The 17616-nt window shown below is 37.6% G+C and overlaps 1 protein-coding gene across 3 annotated transcripts; it reads left to right on the plus strand.

The window, feature by feature from the left end:
- Window positions 1–423: 423 nt before the first annotated feature.
- Window positions 424–17293, plus strand: LOC108134392 (probable peptidoglycan muropeptide transporter SLC46). Of its 3 annotated transcripts, none has more exons than XM_017254678.2 (5): window positions 424–751; window positions 8296–8714; window positions 9729–10130; window positions 11759–12499; window positions 16512–17293. In XM_017254678.2, the coding sequence occupies exons 2-5, from the start codon at window positions 8338–8340 to the stop codon at window positions 16789–16791; spliced, it is 1800 nt and encodes a 599-aa protein (XP_017110167.2). In that variant the 5' UTR covers window positions 424–751; window positions 8296–8337; the 3' UTR covers window positions 16792–17293. The 3 variants fall into 3 exon arrangements, with proteins under 3 accessions (XP_017110167.2, XP_017110166.2, XP_070132410.1); XM_017254677.3 differs by having other exon boundaries at window positions 8315–8714; XM_070276309.1 differs by lacking the exons at window positions 424–751; window positions 8296–8714 and adding an exon at window positions 9614–9631.
- The last annotated feature ends 323 nt before the right edge of the window (window positions 17294–17616 follow it).

The following is a 17616-nucleotide window of genomic DNA, read 5'->3' on the forward strand; positions in this document are numbered from 1 at the left end:
TTAAATAATTCAAGTTTAATTTCAATTTCACTTATTATTTGAATAAACTTCGAACCTTTCCTCAAGTCAAGTAGGCAAAGTAGGCAATAGGAATGAGTTCCACGTGCCGATCAACTCTAAAACTCAAGTATCGGGTATCCATAGCTGAAACAATTGACTCGTGACAGCTGTAGGACTTGTGATGGTACCTCTACCTCCTGTTGCGGTATTTCCACCTGTAGCGCATTTTTCAGTTTCAGTGTTTTCTCAGCTTAGCGGGCCGGCAGCGATCACAGCGCGCGCCCACGCGCATACCAACACACACATCTATGCACACCTATATAGGTAACTCTATCTGGAAGCAGCGTCGACCGAGGCAGCAACAGAAGCCGCAGTAGCCGCGAATTTACCGTGCGGCGGCTGCCTAGCGGCATTCATCAAATTCAATGCGACAATTTAGTCGCTGAGTTCAGCTCAACGCTGATGGTTTACAGTCCGAAAGCACATAGCTAGTTAAGTAAAAAGCTGCGTTTCAATAAACACATAAAGCGCAGTTATTTTTCCCGCAGTACCGTTGTGTTGTACGCTGTAAGTTTAATTCGATTCCTAAAAGTGAGGCAGCTGCACCTGTAGCCATGCCAGTCGGTGTGTAGGCCAATAGAAAACCAGTCAAAAAATAAAGAAAATATATAAGAAAAATTGAAAAAAAGAAGCGGAAAGTAGACGAAAAGGAACCAAGCCGACTGCAAGGAATTCTAACCGCGAGTCTCAGGTAATTTTCCTCAGTGTACTTATAGTTCTTCCCTTGGCGATTATACAGACGTAAATGATTTCCTCCTGTGTGTGTGTCTGTGATGCTTATATTTTATTTTATTTTTTTTCATACTAATTTTATTAAAGACATGCATGTAAATTAAATCAAATCTGCGCTTTCATGAAATTCGTTTGCGCCGACATCCCCCTCTTCATCTTTTTGGGGTAAGTCTATCCCTTTCCACCATTTTAAGTGGCTAAGGCTAGAGAAAACGAAACACATAATTAATTAATTTATATTAATTTATAAACACACAAATTTTTTAATATTTTATTCAAACTTTCGAAATAAAGTTTAGAAAGAGGCTTTAGGGCTTCAATTTTAAAACACGACTGCTATAGTCCAATTTCCGCAAAAATAACACTAAGCAAATAAGCATTTAAGCCAAAAAAAGCACCCATTTAAACATTTCAATAACTTTTCAAATTGGTTTGGCTTAAAATCTTTTTAGAAACTTGTACTATTGGCTATTATAGGAGTCTACTTACAACATATATTAGCTTTGATTATCTAATAGTCCTATTACACACTTTATATTTTTTTCTAAAAATGACATTTTTTCCCCGTTACGTACATTTCAACGAACACAATATACCCTTGTACTGTACACTATACAAGACCCGGCTATAAAAAAGTGGAAAAACCAAAATAGTTTCAAAATACATTACAAATTGCTTAGAAAAAAAATACACAAGTGTCTACAGAATCTATGAAACAGCTGTAACTTCCAGCTAGCGTAACTTTTAGGCTTATTATTATTTAATTCCACATGCATAACAAAATTACATACGTACATATGTATGTATATGTATGTGTGGAGGCTAGTCAACCGACTATTAAATATAACAAACCATTTAAATAATGCACTTTATTCTATTTGTTTATATTTAACAATGAAATCCACTTTGGGTACAATTCCGTAAAAATTTCGGCGGTGATTCCCGGAGTGATTTGCCAAGCTAAATTAATTATAATTATTGACGGACACAATTTGAACCACTCTCGCGTTTAATTTATTCCTCACTCCGTTGTGTCGCAATTTTAAATGAGATACACAGTTTTGGCTGTTGTTTTGATTGTCCAAAATTAGTGGCTCGTTTATCATTATTTTCATCGACTCTATCGCTATGCCTTGTTTTTATCAGGTTTTGTTTTGATTGTTGACAGCTTGAGAGTGTGTCCTCAGTTGCCGGAACTTCCGCACATCGCCCTAGATAAAAATGAAAATAAAAGTTACTGTCGTAGTTGAATTGTAATGCGCGAACAATAAATGGCGCCTAAATACGATAACAATCGGGAAGAAGAGTCTTTTTCTTTTTTTCGGCAGCTAATTGCATTAAATTATTCCCAATTTAGAATCTGGCCAAAACAGAACTTTGTATCACCGCCAGACTTCGCACAGCTGTATCTTTGTATTCGCAAAATCGTATATATAATTGTATCTGGCTTAGACATGCAATTAATATATGTAGTAAATGAGTAATTTGGACCGCTATCGTTCCGATACGCTTGTGTGAAAAGTTTTGTCCGACAGCCGGAAATGAAAACAGTCGGAAAATAATCAAATGGAAGGTTTCAAATTTAATAACAGCCAATGGGCGCCCCGGGACGAAATATTTGACAGTAATTACATTAAATTTTGTATTAGAATTATCCAATCTTACATAAAATTTACTCGTAAACGACCTTTAGATCTTGTCATAACGTATTCCCGTGTTTATTAAATTAGCTCCACTAGGCAAGGGATGAGATAGCCGGTACTTTGTCACAATTGTATGACAATAAAAAAAAAACATTATGGGTTTACCATCTTGTCCTAAAAACTTTAAATTGGTTGATTTTAAGCTTAGCCAAGCAGAATGTGTTTATTATTTCGATAAATATTTCAAGCAAGCTATATATACCAAGAAAATTAAGAAGTTGTATATAAGGAAGCCTCTAGGAATTATGTTACATACAAAAATACCATTTGTCTGTAAAAGTTTGTTGAAAGGTAGCAACCTGTTACGAAAGAAGTCTTGTTTACTTTTTTCAACACGCCTATGGCCGTCAAGTATTCTTCGTTTGGATAATCAAATATGCTGCTTCCTGGAGTTGTACGTATCCATAACCATCGAATCGGCTATTTAGTATGCCACACTGTGTTTGGTAGCCAAGTCTAGTGACTATATGTTAACTTGACGTGACTTATGACCGGCCTAACTGACCTTAATAGCTCTTGGGGCTTTGTTTTACGCCTTTTCTTCCGACTTCTTTGATGAAGTCTGCGTGGGTGATTTGGGCAGACTACTATTTGGCCAAAACTGCAAGTTTGCTGAAGGTTTTTCTTAGTAAAATTTCAATGTCAAAGTCTTCTTCGGAGGTGAATCACAGTGCTCAAAAAGTTCGACTCTGGCTTTTATAGTAGTGTACCACGTTAATTATAACTTAAGTTTTTAAGTCCGAAGCTTTCTGATGAAATCTCGTAGAACCTATCATTTTATTGATTTCTCTTTAAGCCTAAACAGTTGCATTAACCTGAATATTCCAGTAGCGGAGAGTAATTTTTCGCAGTGAAACCTATATCATTTAGTTGAAAACGTGAATCCTAAATGCTTTTCTGGTACAATTAAAGGCAATTGAAGTAAAAGCAAACGAGATTTGCAATTTAAACCTAAACAATGCCTGAGACAATAAACTATTTAAAAGTAAGGTACAGTGGACCCTCGAAGGGGGGCTGGTGTGGAATTTGTGTGTGGATCGCTTTTAAATGGTTGCTTTTAATTACTGAGTGGTGTACAGACATTTTGTTTGTTGTTTGTTTGCTACTTTGCATTTCGTAGTTTGTATTTTGGCCAGTAGATTCGACCGCGTCATCGGTTGGCGGAAGTTGAAGATTAAAACGGTTACTGATGCACTTTATAGGTCGCCATATACTTGATTCCGAATGAAGGCCAGTTAGTTTTGCCGAAATTTCGTTCTTTTAACGACCTTGGATAGTGTTTTAACGAAAAAGCCAACAATCAATAAGAGCACTATATAGGCAATGGAAAAACCACAAGTTCTATAAATATTAATAATATGATTGATTTTCTTTTACTTAATTTAATTACATAAATATAAAGAATAAATATAAAGTATGAAGAACGTATAGATAAAAATGAAACAAAAAAACCTCATTATTATCAACACTATTATGAATACCTACTAAAAATTACAAATTATGGATGAACTCAGTCCATGAACTCATGAAGTCCATTCAAGGTTACATATTTAATAAAATTGACTAACTTATGTACATCCCAAAAAAATATTTTAACCTTTTAAATGGCACTAAAACCAATATTAATAATAGTTTTTTTTTTAGTGAATAAAAAATTAAAAATACCACTTCTTTATTTAATTTAGTTTTAGCTTAGTTAAAAATAAAAAATAAATTTGTTAAATTATTTAAGTAATTTGTTAATTTGTCATTCGTGGAATTACTCTTCTTATATTGCAATAAACAATGAAACTTGTATAATTAATTTTAAACTTTGAATAATTAGACCAAAAAAAAATATAATTCCACAATTCACTGACAATTTGATTACCAGTTGGTAAGTGTTTACTATTTTAATACCCTTGCAGAGGGTATTATAATTATTATTATAATTTTCGTCAAAAGTGTGCAACGCAGTAAAGGATACGTCCCTAATACGTCTTCGTCCCTAAATAGTATACAAATATAGTCTTGATTAGGATCACCTCCTTTGTTGATATGAGCATGTAAGTCTGTCTTCGGGCGGGGCCGAAGTTGATATACCTTTGCAAAACCGGATATATATCACAAACATCGGATATAGTTGGGCCCTTTTGAGAATATCATAATATAACCAATTTATTACCATAAAAAAATTAAAAAAACAAGAAAGGAAAGCTAACTTCGGGCGGAGCCGAAGTTTATATACCCTTGCAGTTAAAACCGGATATATATCGCAAACATCGGATATAGTTGGCCGATCCTTATCTGAATAGGAATATATAATCCAATTTATTACAATACAAAATCTAAAAAAAAGTCCCAAACTTCTATCTTCGAAAATACGAAAGTTGATATTTCTACCAAAAACCATTTCCGATCGTACAGTTGTATGTCAGCTATAAGATATAGTCAACCGATCGTTATGAAACTTGGTAGATCGGATTAACTGACCAAAAATAGAATGTGTACCAAGTGCCAGCTTTCTATCATCAAAAACACGAAAGTTGGGTCATTTCCGATCGTTCAGTTATATGGCAGCTATGAGATATAGTCGGCCGATCCTTATGAAATTTGGTAGGTTGGATTAACTGACCAAAACTAGAATCTGTATTAAATTCCAGCTTTCTATCTTCAAAAACACGAAAGTTGGGTCATTTCCGATCGTTCAGTTATATGGCAGCTATAGGATATAGTCGGCCGATCCTTATGAAATTTGGCATGTCGTAATATTTTGCCAAAAATAGCTCTCATGTCAAATTTGAACTCTCTAACTCTAAAAACACCAAAGTTATACCATTTCCGATCAATCAGTTATATGGCAGCTATAGGATATAGTCGGCCGATCCGGGCCGCTCCGACTTATATACTGCGTGCAAAGGAAAGAAGGGTGTGTGCAAAGTTTCAAGACGATAGCTTTAAAACTGAGAGACTAGTTCGCGTAGAAACAGACAGACAGACGGACAGACGGACAGACGGACATGCTCATATCAACTCAGGAGGTGATCCTGATCAAGAATATATATACTTTATAGGGTCGGAGATGTCTCCTTCACTGCGTTGCACACTTTTGACCAAAATTATAATACCCTCTGCAAGGGTATAAAAAGTCACAAGTCTATCTTCAAAAATACCAAAGTTGGTATTTCTACCAAATACCATTTTCGATCGTTCAGTTATATAGCACATATAGGATATAGTCGGCCGATCCTTACGAAAAGTGGTATGTCGTATTATTTTGGCAAAAATAGCATTCATGCAAAAATTCTCTAACTCTAAAAACACCAAAGTTATAGCATTTCCGATCAATCAGTTATATGGCAGCTATAGGACATAGTTGGCCGATCCTTTTGAAATTTGAGACGTCCTATTATTTTGCCAAAAATAGCTCTCATGTAAATTTTGAAAGCTCTAATTCTAAAAACACCAGTTATAGTTATACCATTACCGCCCAATCAGTTATATGGCAGCTATAGGATATAGTCGGCGGATCCCGGCCGTTCCGGCTTATATACTGCGTGCAAAGGAAGTTTTAAGTCCATAGTTTCAAAACTGAGAGACTAGTTTGCGTAGAAACAGACAGATGGAGAGACAGACGGACATGCTCATATCAATTCAGGATGTGATCCTGATCAAGAATATATTAACTTTATAGAGTCGGAGTTGTCTCCTATACTGCGTTTCATACCTTGGGACAAATTTACAATCACCTCTGAAAGGGTATACAAATAAAATTTAAGCATTCTTACTTAGGCTGTAAGAAATCAAGTCTGTCAAGAAAGTTGTAAAAACAACGCAATGTGTTTTGGCTTTTCTGATAAGAGCCATTCTATTTTATCTCACGGGAAAGAATTCAACACACTCTATAGAAGGTAGAATGAATCAACGGTCCATAATATGTTTTTGCAATCACTTCGCGATTGTTGCTTAAATTTAAAAACAAAACAAAACTTACACCACATTGGCATGATAAGGTTAATGTGCTTGGCACGTGAAGTTGTTTTGGGGGAGAGCAGACTGCCGGCCAAACACGGCTTTAGGCCACCTCGGTGTGGCAATTGTGTAAACACTTTCCGCGAACAACAACCCATGCACTTGCCAAAACAATTAAAAGCTACAAAGAAGAGAAATTCCAACAAAGACGACATCGAATGAAAGCAGCTAACTTTTAAAATTTCCAATGCCAATTCATCAAGAGCTTCACAGAGATAGAGCTCTCGGAGCCGGGAGATTTCGCTTGTAGAGATCGGAGTTCCACTAATTACATTTTGTAATTGAATTGCCCTGACACAAAAACATCAGATCCGCGATGTTCCACGACAAGCTTCGTTAACGACCCTCAAGCGGATGCCTGCACGGGGGGATCCCTTGTGGGTATAACCAATAGGGGTGTCATTAACAAAGTAGCAAGTAGCCGGATGCCAGATAACGGGCCCCCCTCAAGAAAGATGATACCACCGGACGCTACGAGTAGGCAATGACAGAAGTGAGTAAGGCCGAAGCCACTCTTGCTCAATTCTTCGCCCAACAAACACTGCACACTGTCATCAAAGTCAATTGAATTTGGAAGAATATGCGATTAGTATTATCACTCAGATTTCAAACCTTTCCGAGGTATTTCTTATTTCACTTCTAACACTTCTCCTATGAGTTTATTACATAAAATTTTTAAGGGGAAATGACATGATAATGAAACGTCGTAAAATATCTAATGGTATATTGATGGTGTTGACTGCTATATAAATATTAAAAAAAACAAGAAAGCAAAGCTAACTTCGGGCGGAGCCGAAGTTGATATACCCTTGCAGTTAAACCCGATATATATAGCAAACATCGGATATAGTTGGCCGATCCTTATGGGAATAGGAATATATAATCCAATTTATTACAATACAAAATCTAAAAAAAGTCCCAAACTTCTATCTTCAAAAATACGAAAGTTGATATTTCTACCAAATACCATTTCCGATCGTTCAGTTATATGGCAGCTATAGGATATAGTCGACCGATCCTAATGAAATTTGGTAGGTCGGATCAACTGACCAAATATATAATCTGTACCAAGTTCCAGCTTTCTATCTTCAAAAACACGAAAGTTGGGTCATTTCCGATCGTTCAGTTATATGGCAGCTATAGGATATAGTCGGCCGATCCTTACGAAATTTAGCATGTCGTATTATTTTGCCAAAAATAGCTCTCACCTAAAATTTGAACTCTCTAACTTTAAAAACACCAAAGTTATACCATTTCCGATCAATCAGTTATATGGCAGCTATAGGATATAGTCGGCCGATCCAGGCCGTTCCGACTTATATACTGCGTGCAAAGGAAAGAAGGGTGTGTGCAAAGTTTCAAGACGATAGCTTTAAAACTGAGAGACTAGTTTGCGTAGAAACAGACAGACGGACAGACAGACGGACTAATAATCAATAATATATATACTTTATAGGGTCGGAGATGTCTCCTTCACTGCGTTGCACACTTTTGACCAAAATTATAATACCCTCTGCAAGGGTATAAAAACACAATTTTATACTTTTTACATTTTTTTTTTGTTAAGTTTTTCATACGCTGTTTTTCTGAAGCCTACTTGACAAAATCTATGTTGTGAGAACGCCAAAACGCTATTTAAGATGGTCTCTAGGTTTTCGTTTAATTTAACACTAAAATGTAGCAAAATTTGTGTTTGGTACGTGCTGATTAAAAAAATGTAACTATTAAGATTATGAACGAACACCATATTCCAGAATTACATAAACCTTCACTGATTTATATTTATTAGAGCTTTACCTGTTTCGTAGATTGCCGCCCCCACGCCAGTACCATGTCTCCCAAGGACGGCAGCCTGGGCAACCCCGAGTACGGCAAGTACACGGTGAACCAGACGCCCGAGAGTCCTCCGACCACATCAGCGAATACGCACACACAGACCGTCAGCCACGAGAAAATTCCTTCATCGAATGAAAATACGAATGGTAATGCGACAACGACGACCACGAAGCGTTCCTGGCGGGAGAAAATCCGTCTGGTGGCCAACAACATCACCGTGGAACCCATCCTGGCCGCCTACATCATGCCCAGCGTTCTCTCCAACCTGGCCACTCAAAATCTCAATCTCGAGAAGGCCTGTCGGGTGAACATGGCCTATGGAGGTGAGGTGTGCGATGCACTGACCCGCCGCCAAACTGCTAACTACACACTGTAAGAATAAATAATTTAAAATGAAATCTTTAATTCATAGTTATGGATCCCTTGAATACAAGGGAGAGAAATAGGGATTTCTGGTAAAAATGCCAGATAAATCTTCGAGTTTATATAGTTGAAATCTTATTGGTCAGGATTACCTCCCAGATTATTATAGGTACATATGACCGAATATTAGACAACGATTAAGTTTCTCAGTTTTAAAACTATCGAGACATTGAGATGTTACATAAATTCGTCTTTAACTTGATGCGTCTCAGATAGGCCGACAATTTTTCATATAGCCCCATCAGAGAAATTGAACAAAAGTGTATCTCTTGTTTTTTTCCCCCCGATAGCTTTCATTTAATCAAACTAGATAAACTTTTACAACTTTCGGAATTTTTAAGATGAAACAGTAACTTTCCTCAGAATCATGATATCTTGAAGGATATTTAACTCTGCCCAAGACTTGAAGACTTCTCTCTATGTATTTTTTTTTCTATTTTTATTTTTTCTCACTTTATATATTTAAAACTTTTTATTTTAAAGCAATGCACCTTACTGTATAATAATATTTTAATGGATAAAGGGTCATAACGCATTTTCCTAAAGAAACAAATTTGCTGAAAGTATAAATATTTCATTAAACTGTCATATTTTTGAAAACGGAAATAAAGTAAAAATTCCCCTTTGAAATAAAAGAAAAAAAGATTTGTTTATAATTTGTTTGATTATTTTGATTGCATTTCAGTAGTTTTTTAAAAATAAATTGATAGAAATTTCGAAATTGATTTGTTTTGACGAAGCATAAAAACAAGCATCAATACATACATAAAATAAGCATCAAAAAACAAAGTTTACAATGCCTAAAAGTCTAGAAAATATATTTTTCTTTTGAAATAAAATATTTACTTTAAGTTTGTATAAAAATGGTTCGATAAGTTTTTAATTAAAAAATGAATTGCCTCTTAATACATTTGTTGCCTTAAACTTTAATTTATTCATTAATTTATTTTATCTTCTCACCAGAGAGGAGGAAACCGTGCAACAGATGGTGGCACGAATGGCGGCCTGGAAAACGGTGATCCAGTCGCTGTTCCCCTGCCTGCTGATCCTCTTTTGGGGTTCCTGGAGCGACCGCCATCGCCGTCGAAAGCCGTGCATCCTGATCCCAGTAGTGGGAGAATTCCTAGGAGTAGTGGGGCTTATGCTGTGCGTCTACTTCGAGAACGCGCCCATGGAGGCCGCCGCTCTCACGGAGGCCATCTTCCCGTCCCTCAGCGGCGGCTGGTTCACCATGCTGATGGGCGTCTTTAGCTACATAGCGGACATCACCACGGAGGAGGAACGCACCCTGCGGATTGGCATCCTCAACGTCTGCTTCTCGGTGGGCGTTCCCATTGGCATGGCCTTCTCCGGAGTGCTCCTCAAGTGAGTCCCTCGAATCCTTGTTTTATATGTGGAAGCAATTACTTCATTACATTTTGAAGACTGTTTAAAATTCGACGTTCAACATGATTAACTAACAAAAAGAAAATAAAAACAAGAAAGGAAAGCTAACTTCGGGCGGAGCCGAAGTTTATATACCCTTGCAGTTAAAACCGGATATATATCGCAAACATCGGATATAGTTGGCCGATCCTTATGGGAATAGGAATATATAATCCAATTTATTACAATACAAAATCTAAAAAAAGTCCCAAGCTTCTATCTTCAAAAATACGAAAGTTGATATTTCTACCAAATACCATTTCCGATCGTTCAGTTATATGGCAGCTATAGGATATAGTCGGCCGATCCTAATGAAATTTGGTAGGTTGGATCAACTGACCAAAAATAGAGTCTGTACTAAATTCCAGCTTTCTATCTTCAAAAACACGAAAGTTGGGTCATTTCCGATCGTTCAGTTATATGACAGCTATAGGATATAGTCGGCCGATCCTTATGAAATTTGGCATGTCGTATTATTTTGCCAAAAATAGCTCTCACCTAAAATTTGAACTCTCTAACTCTAAAAATACCAAAGTTATACCATTTCCGATCAATCAGTTATATGGCAGCTATAGGATATAGTCGGCCGATCCGGGCCGTTCCGACTTATATACTGCGTGCAAAGGAAAGAAGGGTGTGTGCGAAGTTTCAAGACGATAGCTTTAAAACTGAGAGACTAGTTTGCGTAGAAACAGACAGACGGACAGACAGACAGACGGACAGACGGACAGACGGACATGCTCATATCAACTCAGGAGGTGATCCTGATCAAGAATATATATACTTTATAGGGTCGGAGATGTCTCCTTCACTGCGTTGCACACTTTTGGACAAAATTATAATACCCTCTGCAAGGGTATAAAAACGTGACAAAATCGTATTCCTACGATGTGCTTTTGAGTTGCCCAGTAATTCAATCTTTTTACGTTATTTTTCTGTGCTTGTTTATAAAGAATTTCTGCCTAAAAGTATGCAATAACAAAATTAACCATCACCATTCGTCACTCAGGTGAAAGTCGACTACAGAATATGTTAAAAATATAAATGAAATACATATTTGAAATTGATTGTTTCTTAAAGCCTTATACCCTTGCAGAGGGTATTATAACTTTATCCAGCTTAGTAAAGGAAAGGTTCAAAATCCCCTCCTGAGTTGATATGAGCATGTTCGTCTGTCTGTCTGTTTCTACGCAAACTAGCTATAGACTATGTCTGTTTCTCTCAGTTTTAAAGCTATAGACTTGAAACTTTGCACACACCCTTCTTTCCTTCGCACGCAGTATATAAGTAGGAACGGACGGGATTATCCGACTATATCCTATAGAAATATCCTATAGAAAGTTGGTACAAATACCAACTTTGGTATTTTTGAAGATAGAAGCTTGGGACTTTTTTTTAGATTTTTTATCGTAATTAATTGGTTTTATTATGATATTTTCATAAGGATCGACCAACTATATCCGATGTTTGAGATATATATCCGGTTTGAACTGCAAGAGTATATCAACTTCGGTTCCGAACGAAGTTAGCTTTCCCTTCTTGTTTTTCTATTACCCTTGTCTTTGCAGGCAAATTGGATTCTACGGTGTCTTTTCCATTTCGGCCGCCTTCTACGTGATCGCTTTTGTGTACGGATTCTTTTTCCTGGAGGAACCGGTGGCTCGGCCAGAAAAGAGTGTGGAGCAAAAAAGCCTGCTGGCAGACTTTTTCGACAAGGAGCACGTGGTGCAAACGTTCCGTGTGGCGTTCCAAAAGGGCGAGAACCAGCGACGCAAGCGAGTGATTTTGCTGATGATCGTGGTGATGGTGATAATTGGACCACTTCACGGAGAGATGGCTGTAACGTACCTGTTCACCCGGTTCCGCTTCAATTGGTCGGAGGTAGAGTTCAGTTTCTTCTCCACCTATGCGATGTTCACCGGCTTGATTGGAGTCATCTTCTGCGTCGGCGTACTCTCCCATAAGCTGAACATCGACGACGCCCTGGTAGGTGTCCTCTCGAGCACCTCCAAGATCCTCTCCTCGTTCGTATATGCCTTTGCCACCCTACCGTGGCACATGTACCTTGGCGGCCTGGTGGAGATCTTCAACGGTACTGCATTCATCGCTATGCGCTCTATCGCCACCAAGCTGGTCTCCAAGGACGAGCTGGGAAAGGTGAACTCCCTCTTCGGTGTCGCCGAGGCGCTAATGCCGATGGTCTTCGCCCCCATGTACACCACCCTCTACGCGGCCACCCTCCGCGTTCTGCCCGGCGCCTTTTTCCTCCTCGGCGGTGGTCTTACCATGTTCTCTGTGATCATCTTCCTGTAAGTAATAGGGGAAATAAAGTTAAATTGGGCCAACTAGGCGTATTAAAAAAAAATTTTTTTTGTCAAAAAGGTACTTGTTGGAAACAATATTTACAAAGATACCAAAATTGTGTGTCATCGTCTTAAACGTTTTACGCAGTTATGATTTTATAAAAATCTAAATTTGTATTTTATCTTATTCTAATCTACATTGTACATATATACATAAGTATCCTCGTTCATAAGTATCTCCTTGTAAAATTTTGAATTTCCTTTCAAATCCCGAAAATAAGCCATTTTGTCGAAATTGGAAATATTTTAAAACCCTTTGATCATTACCTGCATTTATCTATTCTATAAAATAATCCATAACATATTTTGAAATTGGCTTTTCCAAACTGACTAAAACGAGATCACCGCAAAGCTTAGTTTTTTCAAAGAAATATTTTTAAATAATAATTTTAAAAATAATAATAAAGTATAATAATAATAAAAAATAATAATTTTAAAAATAATTTTACATGGTCGACATGGTATTATCAGCTTTAAAATAGCTTTTACTTAAGTAAATAATAATTGTCTTGAAAAAGATTAAGTGCAATAGCCCCTTAAAAAACTTTGACATCTGATCAAATCAAAACAGCTAATCGAAAATTTGTAAATGAAGTTTTACCATATTATATTTAAAGTACACAATAAAATTTTTTTTTAATAAATCGAAAACGAAATGGCGGCCCTGCAGCCCTTATTCGTAGGCCCTATTTTTTTAAAGGGGGTCGATGGCCGAACACCTAACGTCCTTAATTTTTGATCTAGAACAAAAAATCAAGTTTGGTTAGTTTCTGTATCTCAACGGCTATCGACACACGTAAGATTTCGATATATTGAATTTTTGCAAAATAGTGAGTGATTGAACAAAATGTTCAATTTTCACGAACAAAAAACGTCACAAAATTGTTGATAAAAAAAAAAGTAAGAAAAATAAAAAAATCCTACGTGTGTCGATAGACATGGGTATTCTGAGTATACTGTCGAAATTTTAGATCGATAGGTTAAGAGTTGTTCGAGTTATGTGTTCGGCCAACTCAAAAAAAGCGGTTTCGAGAAAAACGCGTTTAAAGTTTTAAGTACGCAGAATGAAAAATTTCGACACTTAGACACTTTTGCCGGACTCTATCTTTTGATATGTCATTTTTAAGACCCTAAAGAAATTTTTAGGCGAAAAAAAAAAATTTCGATTTTTTCAAAATTCTACTCAGATGTCCCCCCTTAAGTTGTGGGAACTTAAGAACCCTTTCAAGTTCAAACCCCCTTTAATTAAATACCAAAAAATATGTACATCATATTTTGTACAAAAATATGTACAACAAGAAAGGAAAGCTAACTTCGGGTGGAGCCGAAGTTTATATACCCTTGCAGTTAAAACCGGTTATATATCGCAAACATCGGATATAGTTGGCCGATCCTTATGGGAATAGGAATATATAACCCAATTTATTACAATAAAAAATTTAAAAAAAGTCCCAAACTTCTATCTTCAAAAATACGAAAGTTGATATTTCTACCAAATACCATTTCCGATCGTTCAGTTATATGGCAGCTATGGGATATAGTCGGCCGATCCTAATGAAATTTGGTAGGTAGGATCAACTGACCAAAAATAGAATCTGTATTAAATTCCAGCTTTCTATCTTCAAAAACACGAAAGTTGGGTCATTTCCGATCGTTCAGTTATATGGCAGCTATAGGATATAGTTGGCCGATCCTTATGATTCGGCATGACGTAATGTTTGGCCAAAAATAGCTCTCATATCAAATTTGAACTCTCTAACTCTAAAAACACCGAAGTTATACCATTTCCGATCAATCAGTTATATGGCAGCTATAGGATATAGTCGGCCGATCCAGGCCGTTCCGACTTATATACTGCGTGCAAAGGAAAGAAGGGTGTGTGCAAAGTTTCAAGACGATAGCTTTAAAACTGAGAGACTAGTTCGCGTAGAAACAGACAGACGGACAGACAGACGGACAGACAGACGGACAGACAGACGGACAGACAGACGGACAGATAGACGGACAGACGGACATGCTCATATCAACTCAGGAGGTGATCCTGATCAAGAATATATATACTTTATAGGGTCGGATATGTCCCCTTCACTGCGTTGCACACTTTTGACCAAAATTATAATACCCTCTGCAAGGGTATAAAAATATGTACATAAATATGTACATAAATACATTTAGTCTCTTGGACAAAACATTCTTATGTAATTCATTATAAACAAGAAAGGAAAGCTAACTTCGGGCGGAGACGAAGTTTATATACCCTTGCAGTTAAAACCGGATATATATCGCAAACATCGGATATAGTTGGCCGATCCTTATGGCAATAGGAATATATAATCCAATTTTTTACAATACAAAATCTAACAAGAAAGCAAAGCTAACTTCGGGCGGAGCCGAAGTTGATATACCCTTGCAGCTAAAACCGGATATATATCGCAAACATCGGATATAGTTGGCCGATCCTTATGATTACATCATAATAAAACCAATTAATTACAATAAAAAATCTAAAAAAAAAGTCCCAAGCTTCTATCTTCAAAAATACCAAAGTTGATATTTCTACCAAAAACCATTTCCGATCGTACAGTTATATGTCAGCTATAAGATATAGTCAACCGATCGTTATGAAACTTGGTAGATCGGATTAACTGACCAAAAATAGAATGTGTACCAAGTGCCAGCTTTCTATCATCAAAAACACGAAAGTTGGGTCATTTCCGATCGTTCAGTTATATGGCAGCTATGAGATATAGTCGGCCGATCCTTATGAAATTTGGTAGGTTGGATTAACTGACCAAAACTAGAATCTGTATTAAATTCCAGCTTTCTATCTTCAAAAACACGAAAGTTGGGTCATTTCCGATCGTTCAGTTATATGGCAGCTATAGGATATAGTTGGCCGATCCTTATGATTCGGCATGACGTAATGTTTGGCCAAAAATAGCTCTCATATCAAATTTGAACTCTCTAACTCTAAAAACACCGAAGTTATACCATTTCCGATCAATCAGTTATATGGCAGCTATAGGATATAGTCGGCCGATCCAGGCCGTTCCGACTTATATACTGCGTGCAAAGGAAAGAAGGGTGTGTGCAAAGTTTCAAGACGATAGCTTTAAAACTGAGAGACTAGTTCGCGTAGAAACAGACAGACGGACAGACAGACGGACAGACAGACGGACAGACGGACAGACGGACAGACGGACATGCTCATATCAACTCAGGAGGTGATCCTGATCAAGAATATATATACTTTATAGGGTCGGAGATGTCTCCTTCACTGCGTTGCACACTTTTGACCAAAATTATAATACCCTCTGCAAGGGTATAAAAATAAGTCCCAAGCATCTATCTTCAAAAATACCAAAGTTGATATTTCTACCAAAAACCATTTCCGATCGTTCAGTTCAGATCGTCCGACAGATCATATGGCAGCTGTAAGATATAGGCGGCCGATCGTTATGAAATTTTAAAGGTCGGATTAACTATAGCTATAAAATATAATCTGTACTAAGCTCGAGCTTTCTATCTTCAAAAAAACGAAAGTTGGGTCATTTCCGATCGTTCAGTTATATGGCAGCCAGGGCCGTAGCTAGCATGGGGCAGGTGGAGCGGTGCCCCAGGGCCCCCGAAGGGAAGGGGCCCCGCCGGGGCAAAAGACTTCCGTATAGGGGGCCCCAAATTTACTTGTTGCCCCAGGGCCTCCGAGGCTCTAGCTACGGCCCTGATGGCAGCTATAGGATATAGTCGGCCGATCCTTATGAAATTCAGTATGTCGTATTATTTTGCAAAATTCGACCTTTCTCACTCCAAAAACACTAAAGTAACAGCATTTCCGATCAATCAGTTATATGGCAGCTATAGGAAACTTTTACACACTTTTGACCAAAATCATAACACCCTCTGCAAGAGTATAAATATGTATGAATTAAACTAATTTTTATTTTGTAATTCCTTTCAGATGGATGTACCGTTTCCAGTTGAAGCAGAGACGAAGACTAGCCCGATCGGACGCGGAGCGGGCTTCCGTGAAGGATCCGAATGGCAACATCAACGCCATCGAAGCTTTGGCTCTGGCCAGCGAGGCCAAAGGTCAAATGAACGGCATCATTGCCAATGTGATACACGAGTCTCTCGAGCATGCCGATTCTCCACGTACGACTATCTCCGAGCCGGTCGAACGGGGAATCGAGAACCTGGGATTTATTCAGGAGGAGCTCCAAGACACCAAGGCGGTGTAGGAAGGCAACTTTATCCGGTCTCGTTTTATGTACATACTTATACAACCACGTTTTCCCAGGGATGATGAAACAGGAATATCGTGCAAGGATTCAAAAACTTAGATATCCTAGATCTGTAAAACCCATACGAGTTTGGGGTACTTTGCGAGATCCTAGGTTGAAGTCATCTGATTTAATTGAAAGCTAAATTTATTTCTTCATATTTTAAACCAGTTAAGAAAAGTATTCGAAACAAATGTTTCCAAATATCTAAAGATCGCACTCATCTTCCATCACTCCATGGACGCATGGGTAACAATTGTTTTAGTCTAAAGTCCTTTTTCCTATCTACCTAAAAAATAACATGTACAATTGCAAATACACATGCTTTTTTTTTTATTTAGCTCTAAGTGATTTTATGTATTTCCCATTTTGTTGTAATTTTTATTATATACAACGTTTTTTTTGTTCGTACCTATAAGAAATATTTAGAGGTATTTAATAAATGTAACTGCGCCCGAAACTTTGCTCCGTCTATTGACCCGTTGCGGAACGATATCCCGCATATCACCGTGCACTGCTGAAAACCACAATCTCTGCAAATGGCAAACAATTACACACACAAATAAACTGCCAGTGGGGAGGGAGGGCGTCCTGGCCCCGGGACTATCGTACCTTTCTGCACGCACACAGGACAATCGGAAAGGACACTGGACACTGCAAAGGGGCGCGAAACAATTGGTTTGCTCATGTCGCAAATAATTGTCGACTGCGTTTCACAAAACGGATGTGTTTTGTTGCCTGATATTGCTGCTCTTTTGGGAGTGTGTCCTTGCAAAAAAGGAT

This window comes from Drosophila bipectinata, chromosome XR, assembly GCF_030179905.1.
Source record: "Drosophila bipectinata strain 14024-0381.07 chromosome XR, DbipHiC1v2, whole genome shotgun sequence".
NCBI classification, from domain to species: Eukaryota; Metazoa; Arthropoda; class Insecta; order Diptera; family Drosophilidae; genus Drosophila; species Drosophila bipectinata.